The sequence below is a fragment of the Carlito syrichta genome, unplaced genomic scaffold, assembly GCF_000164805.1.
Source record: "Carlito syrichta isolate Samal-C Ts95f unplaced genomic scaffold, Tarsius_syrichta-2.0.1 Scaffold315561, whole genome shotgun sequence".
Lineage (NCBI taxonomy): Eukaryota > Metazoa > Chordata > Mammalia > Primates > Tarsiidae > Carlito > Carlito syrichta.
The window spans coordinates 794,148-815,928 of NW_007259657.1; the positions used below are offsets into that span (position 1 = coordinate 794,148).

At 42.6% G+C, this 21,781-nt stretch overlaps 1 protein-coding gene across 1 annotated transcript in view; it reads left to right on the forward strand.

Moving 5' to 3' along the window:
- The window catches only part of CATSPERB (cation channel sperm associated auxiliary subunit beta), a 93,954-nt gene extending 72,717 nt beyond the window's left edge, over positions 1-21,237 (forward strand). The window contains exons 20-26 of the mRNA XM_021706411.1: positions 2,131-2,328; positions 4,325-4,435; positions 14,561-14,671; positions 16,228-16,363; positions 19,491-19,591; positions 20,246-20,320; positions 21,034-21,237. Coding sequence (XP_021562086.1) covers positions 2,131-2,328; positions 4,325-4,435; positions 14,561-14,671; positions 16,228-16,363; positions 19,491-19,591; positions 20,246-20,320; positions 21,034-21,237 — 936 coding nt within the window. The remainder of the gene's footprint in view (positions 1-2,130; positions 2,329-4,324; positions 4,436-14,560; positions 14,672-16,227; positions 16,364-19,490; positions 19,592-20,245; positions 20,321-21,033) is intronic.
- Positions 21,238-21,781: the final 544 nt, after the last annotated feature.

Here is a 21,781-nt window from a genome sequence, read left to right on the forward strand (position 1 = left end):
AGGCTGTGGTGGCCGGGAGCGGCCACAGCACTCCAGATTGGGCGACAGAGTGAGACTCCAACTCAAAAAAAAAAAAAAAAAAAGAAATACAGTGATTACTAAGTGAATATTTTTTTCAAAATGTATACCAATCAAAGTCATTTTATTCACACCACCAAAACAAATATTCAGGTGCTAATCAGTGAATGAGAGAAGCCTCTTAGATCTGAATTGGATATAATACTGGTATTTATTTAATAATCCTTCTTTCTGGCCGGGCTCGGTGGCTCAGCCTGTAATCCCAGCACTTTGGGAGACTGAGGTGAGTGGACTGCCTGATCCCACGGGTTAGAGATCAGCCCAGGCAACTTTGAGAGACCTCGTCTCTACAATAAAAAAAAAAAATTAGCCAGATGTGGTGGCGCGTGCCTGTAGTTTCAACTATTTGGAAGGCTGAGGTGGAAGGATCCTTGGAGCCCAGCAGGTTGACACTGGGATGGCTGTGAGTATGCCACACTGTGCTCCAGCCTGGGTGACAGAGTAAGACTCCAACGAAAAAAAAAAGAAATTCTTCTTTTTAAAATATTTTCAAATCAATTTGATTGTGTTTATTTAAGGTACATAACGTGGTTATGTTATAAACGTGTAGTAAAACGGTTGCTATAGTGAAACAAATGTCTCACATGGGAATACATCCATTGTCTCACAGAGATACCCATCCATCATCTCACATAGGTACTTATCCATCATCTCGCATAGGTCCCCATCCATCATCCCACATAGGTCCCCATCCATCAAATCACATAGATCTCCCTCCATTGCCTCTTGTAGGTCTCCATCCAGCATCTCTCATAGGTACCCATCCATCATGTCACATAGGTCCATATCCATCATCTCACATAAGTTCCTATCCATCATCTCACATAGGTACTTATCCATCGTCTCTCATAGGCCACCATCCATCATCTCTCATAGGTACCCATCCATCGTCTTACAGAGGTCTCCATTCATCATCCCATATAGGTACCCATCCATCATATTACATAGGTACCCATCCATTATCTCACATAGATCTCCAACCATCACGTCACAAAGGTCCCCATCATCATCTCACATAGGTTCCTATTCATCATCTCACATAGATCCCCATCCATTATCTCACAAAGATCCTTATTCATCGTCTCACATAGGTACCCATCCATCATCTCACAAAGGCCTCCATGCATCATCTCACATAGGTACTTACACATCATCTCACATAGGTCCCCATTCATCAAATCACATAGGTCTCCATTCACCATCTCTTGTAGCTCTCCATCCATCATCTCTCATAGTTCCCCAACCATCATCTCTCATAGGTGCCCATCCAGCATCTCACATAAGTCCAAATTATCATCTCATATAGGTCTCCATTCATTGTCCTACATAAGTGTCTATCCCTCCTCTCACATAGATGCCCATTTTTTTCCCACTGTGGCAACAGCAGCTATAATGTACTCATTTTACAAAAATACTGAATATAATTCGCCATCATTTACTATTGTCATCATGTTCTTGATTTTTGCTTATTTCCAAATGATTCCCAAATCCAATTTAGTTGTCATATATTTCTTTCTGGAAAAGAATTTGAATTCTGTTATGATTTATTCCCAAACAGATATTTATGATTGAACTTCTTCTATTTCCATTATCAGTAATTTTCTATTTTTTTCTATATTTTTGTTTGGTAATATGTTAATTTACTAGGGCCACCACAATAAAATACCACAGACTTGACTTAAACAACAGAAATTTATTTTCTCCCGTTTCTGGGGGCTGCAAGCTCAAGATCAAGGTATTAGCAGTCTAAGTTTCTTCTGAGGTCAATCCTCTTGGCTTGTGGATGGCCATCTTCTTGCTATGTCCTCACAGTATCACCCTCAGTCTTTGTGTTGTTTGTGCCTAATCTCCTCTTATAAGGACACCAGTAATATTTGATTGGTGCCTAGACAAATGACTTCATTTTACCTAATGACCTCTTTAAAGGTCCTGCTTCCAAATGCAGTCACATTCTGACACACTGGAAGTTAAGGCTTCAACATGCCCATCTGGTTGAACAGTCAATCCATAACCGCTGCTGTAAATAACCCTTATGTATTTGGATATTTGCAGGGCTCCACATCGCTGGCGTTCGTCATCTGGGGAGCATCTACCGAGTGCTTTGTGACCACCATGGTGCCAATGCTGAAGAGCAGCTGCAGTTACCTCAGATCCATGCATCACATTCCTGGCAAACTCATCCCACTTAAAAATTGGATCAGTGGAGTTTACAAAGACAGTCAGGGTTTCAACCTGATCAAAACTTTGCCGGTAAAACCCTCTACATCTATTGGTTTTAGAGGATCGATGCAGTGTGACTTTCATGGTTGCCTGGCCATTCAGTTCAGTTTTTCTTTTCTGAGATGCTCTAAAGCTTCACAGTTATTTCTCAGACATCTTGTCTCATTTTGAGGATATGATGGTTATTTCTAAAATGTAAAAACTTTCTGAAATAATGATTTTTCTTGATAGTTCAGTCTTATCATTATAAATATCATTTTATGCTATATTATGATGGTGCAACCTTAGGCTTTTATAATATCTATGGCTATTTACCCTTATATTGACTTGTCCTAAGCTGATACAATTGACCCTTGAAGAACACAGGTTTGAACTGTGTGGGTTCACTTATACATGGATTTTTTTCAATAAATATATTGAAAAAAATTTGAAATTTGGCAACAATTTGAAAAAACTTGCAGCAAACATCATAGCTAAGAAATGTAGAAAAAAATAAGAAAAAGTTGGCTATGTCATGAATGCATAAAATATATGTAGATATTAGTGTATTTTATCATTTACTATCATAAACTATACAAAAATCTGATATAAACAGTTAAACTTTGACTGGGCATGGTGGTTCATGCCTATAATCCCAGCACCTGGGAGGCCAAGGCAGGAGGAATGCTTGACCACTGGAGGAAGTTCAGACCAGCCTGGGTAACATTATTTACAAAAAATAAAAAAACAAAATTAGCCAAACATGGTGGCACATGCCCATGGTCCCAGCTACTCAGGAGGCTGAGGCGGGAGGATCACCTGTTTCTGGAAGATTGAGACAGCAGTGAGCCGTGATTATGCCGATGCCTGGGCAACAGAGTGAGACCTCAACTCAAAAAATAAAAGTTAAACTTTATCAAAACTTACACAAACACAGATCGAACATGGTGCCGTTCACAGTTGAGAGGAATATAAGCAACTGTAAAGATGGACGTGTAGGACACCCTGCATTGCTGCAGTGAGTCCATGGCCACCTCTGCTGCCGGCACTGTGAGCTCTTCCTGCCAGCATCCTCTTCAAACACTGTAGGATGCTGGTTGTCTCCATGAGCAATTTGTCTCTCCTGTAAATGCAAATCACACAGAAAGTGATATCTCGGGTTTTTGTGTCGTTTTCACAGTGTTTAGTGCATTATGGGTAGCCTTTGACCCACATGAAGGGTCACCAGGGTCTACAACCTCGATTGCTGCCATTTCAGACAGATGATTCATCCTATAAACAGATAGCATAAATGTATGGTATTGATAAATATTGTAGAGTACCATAAATTTGTTTTCTCTCTCTTTGTTTTTTAATAACATTTTATTTTCTCTAGTTTGCTTTATTGTAAGATCGTGATATATAATACATATAACCTACAAAATACATATTCATCGATTGTTTATGTCATCGGTAAAGCCTCCAGTCAACAGGAGGCTATTAGCGGTTACATTCTGGGGGAGTCAAAAGTTATATGCAGATTTTTGACCATGCAAGGGGCAGGGCCTGTACCCCTAACCTCTGCATTGTTCAAGGGCCATTAGTATATCTTACTGGTCCCATTTCAGTGTGATAAATTTAATTGTTGTCTTATTAAAGTCTGTGACTCTTTTTAAAATATAAATCATTACTCTTTATCAGCTAACTTATTACTTACAGTTTTCTTTGTGACAAAAAAGCAAATAACCAAACTTAGAAACATATTTACTGACAACACCACTAAGGCTCTTTTATAGTGTTTAAACTATAAACTGCATTGCACTGACTTTATGGCAGTGACTTTAGGTACTACAAGTATTTTTCATTTGTGTACAAATTCCAAGTTATATTACCATGAGTTGAAGTTGTTGAAATTCCAAAAAATGAGGAGTAGGAGAGTTGAGGTAGAGATATTTACTTTAATACCTGGAGCTAAAAATGGAATCATTGCATTGATTGGTTTTCTGAACGATCTGGATATGTAAATAAAAACTTAGTAAATCTGTTCTCGTTGTTTAATCACTTGCAGGTAAACTACAGGCCTCCATCTAACATGGGAATTGCTATTCCACTCACAGATAACTTTTATCATGCAGATCCCAGCAAGCCCATACCAAGAAATCTATTTCACAAGTCAAAGGTAAATGATTCTACTACAAATAAACTCACATTTATTTGAATTCAAGAAATCATTCAGTAAGATTACACAGGGACCTCGCTGTGGGAGTTAAGTGAGAAGGTGCAGCTATCATGACTACTACTACTGCTACTACTACTGTTGTTCCTCTTACTACAGCTTTAGCCCCTCTCCTCTAGTGGTTCCTCCTGGATACAGTTTTGGAGCCAAGAAGACTGAATGGACTCTTTCCCCTGATCCCAGGTTCCATTTGGATCTCCCTGGTGGGGTTAGAGCATCTTTTCTCCAGTGATAGGACCCTCAGCTCCATCTCACATCTTCAGACCCGTGAACTCTGTGGTGTCCAAGAGGAAAGAAGACTGCTCGTGCCAACATAGACATGTTTAAACTCTCACTGAGATTCAGCCTGAAAAACAGCTAAACCCTACAGTGCCTGCCTCCCTGGAGGGAGAACAATGAGGCAGAACAGGGAGAAGCCAGGAGGTTTGGAGGGAAAGTACGGTGGGGGTGGCTTCTCAAGAGAGCCTCACAGATGCCTGTGGAATCCTTCTCCAGAAAACGCACCCACCTGTGTTCATATACAGACAGTTACAGGCACTCACATGTGTGTGCATGCACACACAGACATGCAGTTGGTGTTGCTCTTGTCCAAAACTCTCCACTGCTTGCCCATCCCACTCAGAGCAAATACCAGCTGTTCTCAGAGTCCTCCTTGAGTGGCCTTGGTGCTACTTCTCACCTGATGCCCCTAGTCATGTCTTCTCTAGTCACACTGATCGCTCCACTGGTTCTCAAATGTACCAGACACGTTTCCACCTCAGGGCCTTGTCTCAAATCCCTCTGTCTGGATGCTCTTTTGCCGGATACATCATGGCTTTGTCTGAGGAACTCCAAGACCGTGATGAGTGAGAGGAGATTGTCTGGAGACAACAGACCCCGGCACTACCAGATCTTGAGGCCATGGGAGGATCTCCAGCTTCATCTCAAGAGAGACCAAAGCTCAGCCAAGAGTTGTGAGAAAGTGACATGATAGCATATGTGTTTTTGAAAATATGATGAGACCAATATGACAAACATCTATACTCTGTCCTGTACAAATGCTATGAAATACTGGTAAACATATTTTCAAACAGAATGTATCAGAGTGGGTAATAAACAGGTAGATGACAGTTCTATTAAGAGGCCAGAATGTTTGAGGAAATTCTAGAGATAGAAAGCAAAAAACATCAGATACACAGAGACATACAGGCAGAAGGGATCACAACAGTGGAGTGACAATCCATTTGTGTTGGGTAAAGAAATGCCTGAGACTGGATAACTTGGAAAGAAAAGAGGTTTATTTTGGCTCACAGTTCTGCATGGCACTGGTATCTGCTCAGCTTCTCATGAGGCCTCAGGAAGCCTTTACTCCCAGAGGAGGGCAAAGAGGAAGCATGTCACATGGCAAGAGCAGGCGCAAGAGAGGGAGGAGTTGCCAGCTCTTTTAAATGGCCAGCTTTCACGTGAGCCAAAAGAGAACTAACTCACTTGTTACCATGAGAATGGCATCAATCCCCTCCCGAGGGACCTGCCCTCAGATCAAACAAATGCCCCCAGGCTCCACCTCCAGCACTGGGGGTCGCTCTCAACATGAGACTCCAGGGGGTAGACATTCAAACCATATCAAGATGGGAGTTCTCTGCAGCCTTTGTGGTGAACAGTGCCACTGAGCTGCTCAGGCCTTCCTCAAACCCTGCAGGCTAGATCAGCCAGAGTGGACTTGATCAAAGAGGCAGGCCGGCCCCAAGTCAGCTCCGACAGAGGGTCACCAGATGCCAGTACAGGTGCTAGACGCGTTTCAGGGTCCCAAGAAGTAAGCACAGGCCATCTCCAGAAGTGACAAGTGTTTTACTGGGATGAAACTATGAACCCTGACAAGCCTCTGATTCAACAAAATCACTCCCTTAACAGGGCAAGGGAAAATGGGAAGCTGGGTTAGGGGCAGACCACTCTAAATGTGAGCGCCTCGGCCTCTGATCACATCACTGTAGTACCCTGTGGGCAACACGTGCCTGGGAGCCAATGCTATGGCTTCCTTGTTGTATGATGTCATTCCTACACTTGTGACCATGTGTGGTGTCGTTCTAAAAGCATGCTGTGGCAGCTGGAGTGCAGGAGGGGCAGAGCGCTATGGAATGCCAAGATCAGAAGGAAAGTTACACGATAGAAGAGGCACGGATTCCAATGACAAATCCTTATGCCTCAGAAAAGAGTTAACATCAGAGCTAGAAACATACTTCGGAATGAGAGTGATAATTGTTTTCAGAAAGATTCAAGAAATAATGCAACCAAGAAAAAAATGTAGATGTCACCCCAAAAATATTGAAACTAAAAATGTAATCAATGAAACAGAGAACTCGATAGATGACTGAGCCACCCGACAAATTAACTCATATGTACGTGTGTATGTCTTTGTATGCAACAGAGAGAATACACATTCTTCTCAATTTACATAGAACATCTAGGCAAGCAGCTGTCTAGTTTGTAATACAATCTAATGGAATTTCAAAAAAGTTTAATGCAGTCCCCATTCTATAACCTTAAGTTTTGGAAAGTTTCTCCAAAAATGTAAGGAAGTTGGAGCATACAAAAATATATTAGAATAATTTATAAATGGATTAAGGGAAAAATAATCTCATTTGAGGCCATAAAGATATTTGGTACAATTTAACACCCATTCCTGATTAAACTTCTGCAAATCAGAAATAGAAGAGATAATCCCTAATCTAATGAATAATATCTGTAAGAAACCTGTAGCAAATATCACATATAAAAATTAAGTATTAGAAACACTCAAGCTTAAATGCCTCTATTGGATTTTGTTCTGTAGGGTCTAAGGCAATGTGACAAAAATAAATGAAGCATAAATATTGGAAAGAGATAAAATTATCACCATTTTCAGGCTGGGTATGGTGGCTTGCACCTGTAATCTCAACACTTTGGGAGGCAGAGGCAAGAGGATTGCCTTAGCCCAACCTGGGCAACTTGGCAAGACCAGCCTGGACAACTTGGTGAGACCTCATCTCTACAGTAAATTTTTTTTTTTTTTAGTTGGAGTCTCACTCTGTTGCCCAGACTGGAAGGCAGTGGCACACTCACGGCCACCCCAGTGTTGACCTGCTGGGCTCTGGTGATCCTTCTGCCTCAGCCTTCTAAGTAGCCAGAACTACAGGCGCGCACTACCACACCCAGCTAATTTTTTTATTTATTGTAGAGATGAGGTCTTGCCAAGGTGCCTGGGCTGGTTTCAAACCCATGGACTCAGGCAATCCACTCACCTTGGCTTCCCAAAGTGCTGGAATTACAGGCTAAGCCACTGAGCCTGGCCAGTAAATTTGTTTGAAAGAAAAGAAAAACTTTCACTATTTTCAAATACAATTAGTTACTTGGAAAACATGGAAGAATCAAATGACAAACTATTAAAATTAATAATAACTATTAATAATGTAGCCCAATGAATACAAGCTCAACAAAGAAAAATCAATAGTATTACTATATATACGTAATAATGAAATAGAAGGTATAATGAAAAATAGCCCACTATTCATATACACATATTCAATAAATAACTTAAAAATATGTTCAAAGACGATATGAAAAATATTATACAACTATAACCAACACACTTAACCAACACACAAATACACGTAAGAAATTGAGAAATGCCAACTTGGTGGGAAGACTCATCATTATAAAGTTATCAGTTCTTTCTAGATTAATCTATAAATTAAGTACAATTACTGTCAAAACTTTGAAAGGATATGTTTTAGAGATAAAAATGAACTTATTCTGCTCTGAAAAGAAGGCACTAATTCAGTAATTTTAAGAATGAAAAATGAATTAGGAATTTGTCCTCTTATAAATAAAAAGGTAATTACAATACTATGGTATTGCCCAAAGCTAGTAGATGGAAAAAGTAATACAGATTCGAGAGCAGGTAAATAAAATAGATAAGAGAAAAGCATAGAGAGACTCAATGAGACCAAAAGCTGTTCTCTGAAAAGATCAACAAAATTGACAAAACTTTAGAGAGACTGACAAAGAAAAAAAGGGAAGAAGACACAAATAACTAAAATCAGCTGTGAAAGTGGGATATTACTACCAGCCTTACAAAGATAAAAAGGATCACAGGAGAATGTAGGCACACCTTGTTTTATTAGACTTCACAGGTGCTGTGTTTCTACAAATGGAAGGTTCATGGCAACCCTGAGTTGAATGAGATGATTGGCACCCTTTTTCCAACAACATGTGTTCACTTCTTGTCTGTGTCCCACTCTGGTAATTCTCACAATATTTCAGATTTTTTCATAATTATGATATCTGTTATGATGATCTCTGTTCAGTGATCTTTGATGCTCCTATTGTCATTGGGGGCGCCGTGAACCATGCCCATGTGATATGGGCGAACTTAATTGATAAATGTGTGTTCTGACCCCTATGCTAACCTATGGTTCCCCTCTTTCTCCCTCTCCTCAGGCCTCTCTACTCCCTGAGACACAATATTGAAATGAGGCCAATTACTAACCCTGCAACAGCCTCTAAGTGTCCAAGTAAAAGCAAGAGTCACACACCTCTCACTTTTTGCATCAAAAGCTAGAAATGATTGAGCTTAGTGAGGAAGGGTGTCAAAAGCCAAGACAGGCCAAGACACTGCCAGTGAGCTATGCTGTGAAAGCACAGGAAAAAATCTTGAAGTAAATTAAATGTGATTCTCCAGTGAACGCACAGGCTGTGAGTGTGCCACTGCACTCCAGCCTGGGAAACAGAGTGAGACTCGACAGAGTGAGACTCCAACTCAAAAAAATAAAAAATAAATAAATAAATAAATAAAATAAAAGTAAATTCTTTTTTTTTGCCTTTAGTTACAGAAAGAAGTTTTTAAATTTTTTCTTTATTTTTTTACATTTATTTATTTAATTTTTATTATAAAGATGTGGGGTACAGTTCAGGGTTAGGTATACAAATATTGACCATGCAGGTATCCCTGTTGATGAGGTATGCCTCTCCCTCCCCTAGCAGTTTCCCTCAACTGCCAACCCCACCCTCCCCATCGACAGTTTCCCATTACTGCCAGTCACTTTCTTTTTTTTTTTATTTTAATTTTAATTATAAAGATGTGGGGTCCATTTCAGGTTTAGGTATACAAACATTGATCATGCAGATACTCTTGTTGATGAGGTATGCCCCTCCCTCCCCTAGCAGTTTCTCTCAACGGCCAATCCCACCCCCGCTCCCCTGACAGTTTCCCACTACTGCCAATTGCTTTCTTATAGCATTATAATTGTTCAAGATCCGCTTATGAGTGAAAACATATGGAACTCTGTTCTTTGTTTCTGTGATAAATTGCTGAGTATGATCGACTCCAAATCCATGCAAGTTGTTGCAAAGTCCATATATTGGTCCTTCTTTATGGCTGCATAATATTCCATCGTGAATATGTACCACATTTTTTTAAATCCAGTCCAGCTTCGATGGGCAACACGGTTGGTTCCATGTTTTTGCTATATAGAGCTGCAACAAAAATACGTGTGCAAGTGTCTTTTTGGTAGAATGATTTGAGTTCCTCTGGGTATATTCCTAATAGAGGAATTGCTAAGTCATATGGAAGGTTAATTTCTAGTTCTTTCAGGAATCGCCACACTGTCTTCCAAAGGGGCTGCACCAGTTTGCATTCCCACCAGCAGTGTAGAAACGTTCCTTTTTCTCCACATCCTCGCCAGCATCTGTTGTTGTTTGCTTTATTAATGATGGCCATTCTTACAGGGCTTAGGTGGTATCTCAGTGTGGTTTTGATTTGCATTTCTCTGATGATGAGTAAGGCTGAGCACTTTTTCATGTGTCTGTTGGCTGCCCGTATATCTTCTTTTGAGAAGTGTCTATTCATGTCTGTAAGTAAATTCTTAAAAAAAAAAAAAAGAAGGGAATCCAGAAGATGTGACTGAATTGCTGCAATCTCATGAGCAAACTTGAATGAATGAGGAATTGCTTCTTATGGATGAGCCAAAAAAGTGGTTTCTTGAGCTAAAATCCTGACGAAGATGCTGTGAACATTGTTGAAATGCCAACAAAGGATTTAGAATGTTCTATAACGTCATTGACAAAGCAGCAGCAGGGTCCAAGAAGACTGACTGCAGTCTTGAAAGAAGTTCTACTCTAGGTAAAATGCCATCAAACAGCATGGCCTGCTACAGGAAAATGTCACGAAATGGAGAGAGTCATGAGGTGTGCCATGTCATGTTGCCTCCGCAGTCATCAGCACTCCCCACCCTGGTCAGTCAGCAGCCATTGATATCAAGGCAAGACTGCCCCCCAGGTGCATTGTGAATGAGCAGTAATATCTTGAAAGGAATGTTGTTGTTTTTTTCCTGAACAGCTTGCTGAAGGCTCAGAAGATTATTATCATTTTTTAGCCATAAAGTATTTTTAATTATGGTATGTACATCTTTTAGATATAGTGCTGTTGCATACTTAATAGACTACAGTCTAGTGTAAACATATATTTTATGTGTACCATGAAACAAAAAAATGTGTGTGATTGCTTTATCACAATATTCACTATGTTGCAGTGGTCTGGAACCAAACCCACAATATCCCTGAAGTATGCTTGCACTATGAACAGTCATATGCCAACATACTAAATGCAGTCATATACTAAATACTAAATAACTTAGATGAACAAATGTATGGAAATACAGAAATTACCTAGCTGACTCAAGATGAAATAGAAACTCTCAATAGGCCTAAGACAATAAAGACATTGAATCAGTAATCAAAAACCTCCAAACAAAGAAAAGCCCAGAAACAACAGATGGCTTCACTAGTGAATTCTTCCAAATATTTAAAGAAGAATTAAGACTAATCCTTCTCAAACTCTTCCAAAAATAGAAGAGGAGGGAACACTTTCTAACTCATTCTATTAGATCTGATACTAAAGCCAGATAAAGGCAGCACAAGAAAAGAAAATTACAGACCAACATTCGTTATGAATATAGATGCAAAACTTCACAATGAAATACCAGCAAATCAAAGTCGACAGTATATTAAAAAGATTATACACAATGATCAAATCCTGTCTGCAATCAGGAATGCAAGGGTGGCCCAACATGAGAAAATTTATCAATGTGATATACCACAATAAGAGAATAAAGGGGGAAATTCGCATGATCACTTCAAATGACTCAGAAAAGGCAGGACTTAGACACTTAAAGCTGCAGAATTTGCTGAAAGAAATTAAAGGAGGCCTAAGTAAATGGAAAGATTCTGTGTTCATGGATTGGAAGACACAATAGTGTTAGAACAGCAGTACTCCCCCAATTGATCTATAGACTGAATACACTCCCTACTAAGATTCCAACTGCTTTTTTTGCAGAAATGTAAAAACTGATCTTAAAATTCAAATGGAACTGAAGGAACCCTGAATAGCTAAAACAATCTCGAAAAAGAAAAGTTGTAAGATTCATGCTTCCCAATTTCAAAAATTACTGCAAAACTACAGTGTCGCACTGGCATAAGAAAGAAAGATAGATAGATAGATAGATAGATAGATCTATGGATCATATAGATTTATGTTTAAACAAGATAACATTGAAAGTCCAGAAATAAAGCAATTAAGTTTTGACAAGTGTACCAAGACCATTCAGTGGGGAAAAAAATGAGCTTTTCAACAAATGATTGTGACACAACTGGATATCCACATGAAAGAGAATGAATTTGGACCCCTATCTCACACCATATATAAAATGAATCAAATACCTAAATGTAAGAGCTAAAACTATAAAACTCCTATAAGGAAATACAGGTGTAAATCTTCATCACCGTGGATTAGGCAATGTTTTGTCAAATATGACACTGAAAACACGAGCAACAGAGAAAATAGATAAATTTGATCTCATCAAAATTAAAAACTTTTGTGCATGACAGCCCACAGAACAGGAGAAAATGTTTGCAAAGCATATATCTAAGTGTTTAATGTCCAGACTATATAAACTATTCATTCAACTCAACAGCAAAAAGGTAAATTGCCCAGTTAGAAGTGGTGAAGATGCTGGGCTTGGTGGCTCAGCCTGTAATCAATCCCAGCACTTTGGGAGGCCGAGGTGAATGGATTGCCTGACCCCGCGGGTTCGAGATCCACCTGGGCAACTTGGCGAGGCCTTATCTCTACAATAAATGAAAAAAAAACTAGCTGGGCGTGGTAGCATGCGCCTGTAGTTCCAGCTACTCGAAAGGCTGAGGCGGAAGGATTGCCGGAGCCCAGCAGGTCGAAGCTGCGGTGGCTGGGAGCGGCCACTGCATTCCAGTCTGGGCAACAGAGTGAGACTCCAACTCAAAAAAAAAGAGAAAGAAATGGTGAAGGTCTGGAATAGACATTTCTTCAAAGAAGATACACAAATGACCAACAGACCCATGAAAAATATCTGTTGTATTAGTTGTCAGAGAAATGTGAATCAAAAACCACAAAGAGATACTACTTCACAGGCACCAGGGTAACTATAATAATATTTTTGATGAAACTAAGTGTTGTTGATAAGGTGGAGAAACTGGAACCCTCATTCATTGCTGGTAGGAATGCAAAATGGTGCAGCTGTTGTGGGCAAGTTTGGCAATTCTTCAAGAGTGAAACATAGATGACTATATCATCTCACCATTCTACTCCTGGACCTAGCCAAGAGAATCAAAAACATACATCCAAGCAAAAGCTTCATGGCAGCATTATTCATAGCAACCAAAAGAGGACATGATAGAATGTTTATTAACTGATGAATGAATAAACAAAACACACTATGTCAATTCAATGGAACATTCAGCCATGAAAAGGAAAAAGGTACTGGCACAAGCTATAACATGCATGTGTTTAGTGTCCAGACTATATAAACTATTCATACAACTCAACAGCAAAAGGGTAAACAACATGCTAGGTCAAAGAAGCCAGACCCAAAAGGCCACATAGGTCCGTCTATAATGAAATGTCTAGAACAGGCAGATTCACAGAGATAAATGAGTAGTTGCCAGGGGCTGGGACCAGGGGCAGGGCGGGGAGTGGGGAGTGACTCTCATGGGTGTAGACTTCCTTGCTGGGTGACAAAAATGTTCTGGAATTAGATAGTGATGATGGTTAACTGACACTGTGAATATACTAAAACCCATTCTAAAATGATGAAAAGAGTAAGTTTTATCTCAATCAAAATAAGAAAAGAAGAAGCTAGGAGGGAAATGGTGACCCTAAAAAAAACTGAAGGATATTACATTTAAAAGTAAAGTTGATTGTCAACTCAAAAGCCAATTCTTTAAAAAAAAAAACAATAATAAACCAATACCTAGCAAGAGTGATCAAGTAAAAATGAACGACAAGCAAGCAGATGTGGAGATTTTCGATGTCATTAAGGAAGGCATTGACAAAAGGCAGGCGTGAAATGCGGACTGGGGGAGCGTGCCTGGGGCTCTGCAGCCACATGATCAGGTTTGCTCTTTCAGCTCGCCATGTGGATGCTGGCAATGGGAGGACCAGGGTGCTGGTTTGTGGTCCTGATGTGGAGACTCAGCATGACCCTGGGAGTTCTGGCCCACACACTCACACTGAGGTTAACTAGCGGGCAGCTGGTTCAAAGGACCAAGCAAGGAGATAACAGAAATTCAGAAATACTGTTCTTGGACTCTTCCTTTATTATTATTATTCTGAGTCAGGGTCTCCTTCTGTTACCCAGGTTGGAGTGCTGCTGTGCAATCATGGCTCACTGCAGCCTTGACCTCCTGAGTAGCTGGGTAGCTGGGACTACAGGTATGCGCCACTGTGCTCAGCTTTTTGATTTTTTTTTTTTTGATTTTTTTTTAGAGACGAGGTCTTGCTGTGTTGCCTAGCCTGGTCTCAAACTTCTGGGCTCAAGCAATCCTCCCACCTTGGCCTCCCAAAGTGTTAGGATTACAGGCGTGAGCATGCCCAACTTTTACTTTATCATTAATGAATTGTTTTCCTCTTTTAACTTCTCAGGAATATTGCTTATTCAGGGAACAAATATTTATTGAGCATTTACTCAGTTTGTAGAGATAACAACACAGAAAAGCAAATCAACTTCTGTTACTTATTTGCAGAAAGCTGGTAAATTCAAACAGTGTGCAAATGCTTCTACTCGGGAGGAGTGTAACTGCACAAATGACCAGAAGTTTTCACATGCTGTTGCTTTCTCGGATTGCAGAGAAAAAGTAAGATAATTTTTAATTACTTAAAGACAACACTTTCACATTAGCAAGATTTTGAAATGTGTTTTTTGGTTAGACACGAAAACTGAGACATAGAAATAATGTCTTATTGTGATGTAGAATAAATATGACAGAAAGCTAGAAATATCTGGACTTAAATGTCCCTAGACCATTGAACAATCCTCACCTGTAAAACAGAGTATCAATATCTGCACTGCCCTGTCCATTTCACAGGATTCTTATAAAGACACACAAGCGCGCACCTGTCTATGTGAAAGCAATCTAATTTGTAAAGCACTATGCCAGACTATGGTAAATATTGATTCATTCAAAAAATGTCATGTATTGGGCTAGGTGCAGTGGCTCATGCCTGTAATCCCTGCACTTTGGGATGCTGAGGCGGGAGCCCAGGAGTTTGAGACCTGAGCAACATTGCAAGACTGCGTCTTTACAAAAAGATACAAAACTTAGCCAGGCATGGTAGTGTACACCTGTAGTCCCAGTTATTCAGGGGCTGAGGCAGAAGGATTGCCTGAGCTCAGGGGTTGGAGGTTGCAGTGAGGATGATTGTACCACTGCACTCCAGCCTGGGTGACAGAGTGAGACTGTCTTAAAAAAAATTGTTGAGTGTTTAATATGTATCAGGTTCTTAAAATATAGAAGGCAAAGTCGTTGCACTCAAGAAGCTCAGTCCATGGTAGTGACAAGTGAAAGTTAGTGTCTTATGTTGGTTAGGCGAATGCACTCTGTGTCAGATAATATTTCATTCTGTTAGTATCCAAGCATTTGAAGATATATCAAGTTAAAGCTAGTATTTTCATCAGCAGAGTCAAATGTGCAGTTGATGTAATTTCCAAGCAGATCTACTTCAAAGTCCTTGCAACACTGTAGAAAAGAGATGATACATATACAAGACTACATATATAAAGCATACGAGATATGTATGGACTCGCATGTATAGACCCTACACATAATAGTCATGTGTGTAGTGTATGTGGGGCATAGTCAGCATTCAGTACCTTATGAAGGTGGTTGCTATATGCACCATGTTGAATTAAGATACCGTTTCTTGAGTATGTACTACCTACTGGACACTGCCAGAGCCTTCTCTGTGATTTGGCTCATTCAGTTCAAGCTGCTGAGAAGTCAGACCATTTGCCAAGGTCCACACCGTCAAATGTATTGGGGCTGGACTTAGCTCATTGAGTCTACAGACTGTGCCTGGAAGACTGGCTGGCTGGAAGTGTAGACAGAGCCCAGGAGATTCCTGTGGCCTCCGAGGATGCCGGGTAGCCCAACGGGTTTAGAGGACAGCACAGTCAGTCCCTGTGGAGAGGCCTCTGGTAGGCCATGGGTTTTGTTGTGCACGGGTCTTGCCTTTTGAGGTCACGCCAACTCTGTTGGAAGACAGACTCTTCACACTTGAAGAGGCAGAAACCCCCAGCAGTACGTCTTGTTCCACAGCCCAGCTGCTGGGGTATCTCTGTCCATGCTGTGCCCTGAAATGAGGCACCAGGGACTTTCTAAACGTGTGTCCCTTCTTGGGATCTGTGTCCTAGGTTCCGCGATTCAAGTTTCCGGTTACACAGTACCCCGTGTCCTTGGAAATTTCCAATGAAGATGGACGTGTCCCAGTGAAATCTCCATATCTGGTCACTGTGACCGAGGTGAACATGCGACAGAACTGGAAACTAAGTAGGGCTCGCTTCTGTGTGTAATTATTTCATCTTATAAGTGAGCTGTTGTTACTGGAGCACAAGGGTCAGTGGCTACAAAGCCTGTTTGCACAAGACACAGCCAGGAGTCATCTGAAAAAGACTTGAGTTCCTTGGCACCTGCTGATCCCCCACTGATCCCCCCACTGATTGCCCCACAGATTCCCCCTGCTGGTCTCCCCACTGTTTTTCCCCACAGATCACCCCGTTCCCCCACTGTTCTCCCTTCTGTTCCCACTACTGTTCCTCCCATTCCTCCAGCTGCCTCCTCCCTGTTCTCCCTGCTGATCCCCCCCTCCACTGACGCCCCTCAGCCGCTGTTCTCCCTGCCAAACACCCCCACACTGATTCCCTCACTGATCCTCCTGCTGATGCCCCACTGACCCCCCCCACCGATCCTCCCACTGTTATCCGTGCTGATCCTCCTGTTGTTCCCCCCCACAGATCCTCCTTCCTGTTCCCCCTGCTGTTCCTCCTCCTTTTTCTCCCGCTGCTCCTCTTTCTGTTCCCTCCCTCTGCCGTTCTCCCTCCTGTTTCCCCCACTGTTCCCCCTTTCCTCCCACTGTTCCTCTTCCTGTTCCCCCTCCTGCTGCTCCCCTTCCTATTCCCCCCACTGTTCCCCGTTCTGCTGCTATTCCCCCTCCCTGTTGCTCCCACTGCTCCCTTTTGTTACCCTTCCTATTCCCCACTCCTTCCTCTTCCTGTTCCCCTTGCTGTTTCTCCTCCTGTTCCCCACCCCCGATGTTCTCCCCTGCTGTTCTCCCCCTTCCTGCTCCTGTTTCTCCTGCTGTTCCCCCTCCTGTTCCTACCCTTGTTTCCCAACCCCCTCCCGCTGTTCCCCCTACTGTTCCTCCTCCTGTCCTCCTGCTGTTCCTCCTCTTGCTCCCGTTTTCCCTGCTGTTCCTTCTTCTGGTCCTCCTCCTGTTCCCCTGCTGTTCCCCCTCCTGTTCTTCCCACTGTTACCCCCTACTGTTCCTCTTCCGATTCCCCCACTATTCTCTCTCCTGTTCCTCCTGCTGTTCCCTCCCATTTCCCCCTTCTGTTCCCCATACTGTCCCTCCCACTGTTCCCCTCTGTTCCTCCTGCTATTCCCCATTTTCCCCACTGTTCCCCTCATCCCCCTGCTGTTCCTCTTCCGGCCCCCCCCTCCGTCTCTCCTGCTCTTATATTCCACTTACTTCATCATCACTTCCAGCAGAAGAACATTTTGGGGCAAAATTTGGTGGCTCACACCTTTAATCCTAGCAGTTTGGGAGGCTGAGGCAGGAGGATCACTTGAGCCCAAGAGTTTGAGACCAGCCTGGGTAACATAGCAAGACCTCATCTCTACTAAATAAATAAATAACAATAAAAATTAGGCCAGTGGGCACAGTGGCTCAAGCCTGTAATCCCAGCACATTGGGAGGCCAAAGAGGGGATTACCTGAGGCCACGGGTTTGAGAACAGCCTGGGAAACTTGGTAAGATCTCATCTCTATAATAAACAAAAAAAATTAGCCAGGCGTGGTGGCGCACACCTGTAGTTCTGGCTACTTGGAAGTCTGAGGCGGAAGGATCACCTGAGCCCAGCAGGTCGAGGCTGCGCTTTGAAGGCCATTCCGTGGTTGAGTAGAAAGTGATTAACGGAGTCTGTGCCCCATGTGGTCTAGCATCTTCTTTCACTGCTGTTACAGAGAAGGTGCTGCCAGATAAGCTTTGGGATTTGTCTTCTAATTCAGTTAGTAAGGTTTTGGAAATTTTTATGGTGAAATAATGGAGATATGCAGGAATACGTTTAAATAAGGTAGTTACCTCAATTCAGTTTTACCTCAAATATATAATGTTTGCTAGCACATTTTGTGTTTGTGCACATATGAATATTTTGAGGTGATAGGTAGGTAGGCAGATAGATAGATGGATGGATGATAGATCATAAATGATAGAGAGGTAATAGACAGACAGATGATAGATAATGAAAGATAGATGATAGCTACACCATCAGAAAGAACTAACTGAACAGAACTTTTGGTCAGCCATTAACATGTTACTCAATATCCAGATACTTGGTTTTCAGTGAGTCTTATACTGGCAACATCTATGCATGTTTGAAAGGAAGAATCCAGTGAAGCAGACACTGCGTGCTTTGTGTCACTGATGCCCCCTTCTCTGAGGTGTTCTGGGGCTACTCTCCAAGACTCAGAACTAACTGTCTAGTACGATGCAGCTGACAAGCTGGCTGCTAGACCCCTGCCAGCCCGAGATCAGCTATGGGAAGAGTATTCACACTGTGGATGCTGGCAGATGCTATAGTCCTAGGTTTGCCCTAGATCCCGTGGACCATCTGTCCCTGGAGCTTCTGATTCCTGCACTCCCTGATGTCACCTGTCTAGGTTTAGAAAGGATGACAAGGACAGGAATAACCAATCACTTCTTTGGAAAAGATTTCAGTTATCTTATTGTAAATCTTTGCTGCCATTTTTTAAAAATTAAGAGTCTCGCTGTCACCTAGGCTGGAGTACAGTGATGTGATCATAGCTCACTGCAGCCTTGATCTCCTGGGCTCAAGGGATCCTCCCACCTCAGCCTCCTGAGTAGCTGGGACTACAGGTATGTGCCGCCACGCTCAGCTAATTTTTTTTTTTAAAGACATGGGGTCTCGCCATGTTGCCCAGGATGGTCTGGAACCCCTGGCTTCAAGCAATTTTCTTGCTTCAGCCTCCCAAAGTGCTGGGATTATAGGCATGAGCCACCATGCACAGTGTACTGCCACCTTGTTGAAAATCATTGTCCCACCACTTAGGAGGTCCTGAGATGATCCTACTGCCAAAACCACAAAGCATGTGCTAGTCAGAACTGGCCAAGTGCATGGAGCCGAAAAGAAATTAGCTCGAGGTCAGGGGGTTGGAGTCATGTGTTTCCAGAGAGCACCCTTGAAAGCAACCGAGATATTGGGCCCAATTTCCCCCGAATATATTTCCTACAAAGAAAAGAACTAACTGCATGAAATTATTTAGTCACATCATGGGGTGAACCATTTATTCTTTCATCATACCTTAAGGTATGTAACAAATCTTTGCAAAATGAGAAAATGGCATAAATGTGCTTAAAATATGTTCTGTGTATTTTTAGAACACACTGTACCAGAAAATGTTAAAAAATTGAAAAACTACTTAGAACTGATTCTTCAGGTTCCTGTGTATAACCCTTCAGGTCTCAACTTAAGTGTCACGGTAAGTTGACAGAATGTTTGTTCTTACTGTGTTGAGTTTAAATAAACATATGTGTCTCAGCTGAGACCGGGTTGTGCTGTAAAGCACAGGCATCCATGAAGGGTGGGAACAGCAGCTTTCAGTACCTGGAGCAGGTGTGTCTCCTTTCTATTTCCCCTGAATCTGTGATTTCTGGAGCTGAACTGAACATTAAGCTACTATTTTGTCAGGCTGACAGGCAAGACAGAGTAGCTAGCCAAGATAGATACTCTGGAGCAGAGGCTGCTTCTAAAAGTCAGAGGGCAGAAACAGGCTCAGTGTTCCTCACCCAGAATGCACAGATGTCTATCTCCCAGTTCTAGCTACCACATGAGTACATGAGGTTGGCATCATCCAGGTGATCGTGGAAAACAACCAGAAACAGACATAGCAGATCACAAGCTGGAGACCATCCCAAAGCACTTACCAAGGCCAAGTTAGGTTTTGGTTTTGTTTCCTCATCCTAAGGAATGCCTGTTTCAGCACCTCTTGCAATCTCGATGTGTGGTATGTGCAACAGAGCCTCGGGGGTGGGAACCTTCTTCCACAGAATCAAGGTGAAGAGGTTCTGGGTGACTACTGCGCAAAGGAACAGACATGCTGGCACTGCTGAGACTGCTGTGATTTCCCCTACAGGGTTCGGAGCTTTTCCATTTTAGAGTGACTGTTGTTCCAGGCGTTACTTTTTGCAACTTGGTTGAAGAATTTCAGGTATGGTGGATGACAAGGTATCAGACTGGGGGGGTGGTCTGGGGGATGCCATGACAAATCCCAGTCCAAGAGACACTGAAGAGAAAAAGCAGGTAGAATGTGTGTGATGGATGAGGCTTAGAGACAGGCGAGGCTAAGAGATGGGCCCAGAGATAGCAGTGTCAGTGCTCCCTCTTCCTCCCTCTGCCATGAAGGATAGAGTGGAGGCAGAGGATAAGAAATTGAATCCTTGCCAAGTGCGGTGGCTCATACCTGTCATCCCAGCACTTTGGGAGGCTGAGGTGGAAGAATTGCTTGAGCCCAGGAGTTCAAGACTAACGTGGGCAACATACTGAGACCTTGTCTCTACAAAAAACAATTTAAACTAGCTGGGCATGGAGGTGTGCACCTGTAGTCCTAGCTACTCAGGAGGCTAAAGCAGGAGGATCCCTTGAGCCCAGGAGGTTTAAACTGCAGTGAGCTATGGTTGCACCACTGTACTCCAGCCTGGGTTACAGAGCAAGAACCTGTCTCTAAAAATATATACATAAACAAATGGAATTCTTGATCCTTATTTACTGTATGCAAGTTATCAAGAGAGGGCTGCTTCTAAGCTCTACAGATGCAACTGTCCAAGCAGGACTTTGCTGGGCGACGGACTGTGGGCCTCACACGGTGATGTGTCTTACACTCTTGGGCCTAGGAAGCTGCAAGGCTCTGCTTCTCTGTTGCAGATCTACGTTGATGAGGCCCCCCTGCCCTTCCCAGGACACACCATGATCGCGATGGCTGCTGCTGTTGTGCTTGGAGGGTTAATCTTCACAGCATTCCTGCTGCAGCTGCATAACATCCACCCCTGTAGGGCATTCCGGAGGTGGCTTCTAAGGGGCAGAGTGAGCCCGTTAGAGGGCAGCAGCACCAAGCTGCCTCTGGGGTGAGTGTCTGATGGCAAACACAGATACCGTGACTTCTCCTGACTTTTAGTTGTATCAACCTGTCCCTAGAACAATGTACTTAAATGGCAGATTTGCAGAACAGGTAAAATGCCACAGAACCAGTGTTATAGCTCAGATTGTCATGTGTCCGTGTGCTTACATTTCGCCTTCTTATTGTGAACACACAGGAGATGTCCTACGTCAACACCTGGATAGGTTTACCTTGGGGCTTTTAGGAAAATATAAATGGTGGGCAACTCCATGTGGAATGGGATTTCCCTGTGTGTCAGTGCTTGTGACTGGAGCCCAGCCCGGGGGTCAGGGCCCCCGTGCCCTGCCCCTTCCAGATGGACTTTAAGCAGAGCATGAGGTGGGGAATGGTGGGGGCGGGGGTGGGGATGTACGCAGGAAGACAGCCAGTTGGTGGATGCTCCCTTAGAGGCTGCGGAATGAAAGATGGGGCCAGGCATGGTGCTCACACCTGTCATCCCAGCACTTTGGGAAGCTGAGGCAGGAGGGTTGCTCGAGCCCAGGAGGTCAAGAAGGT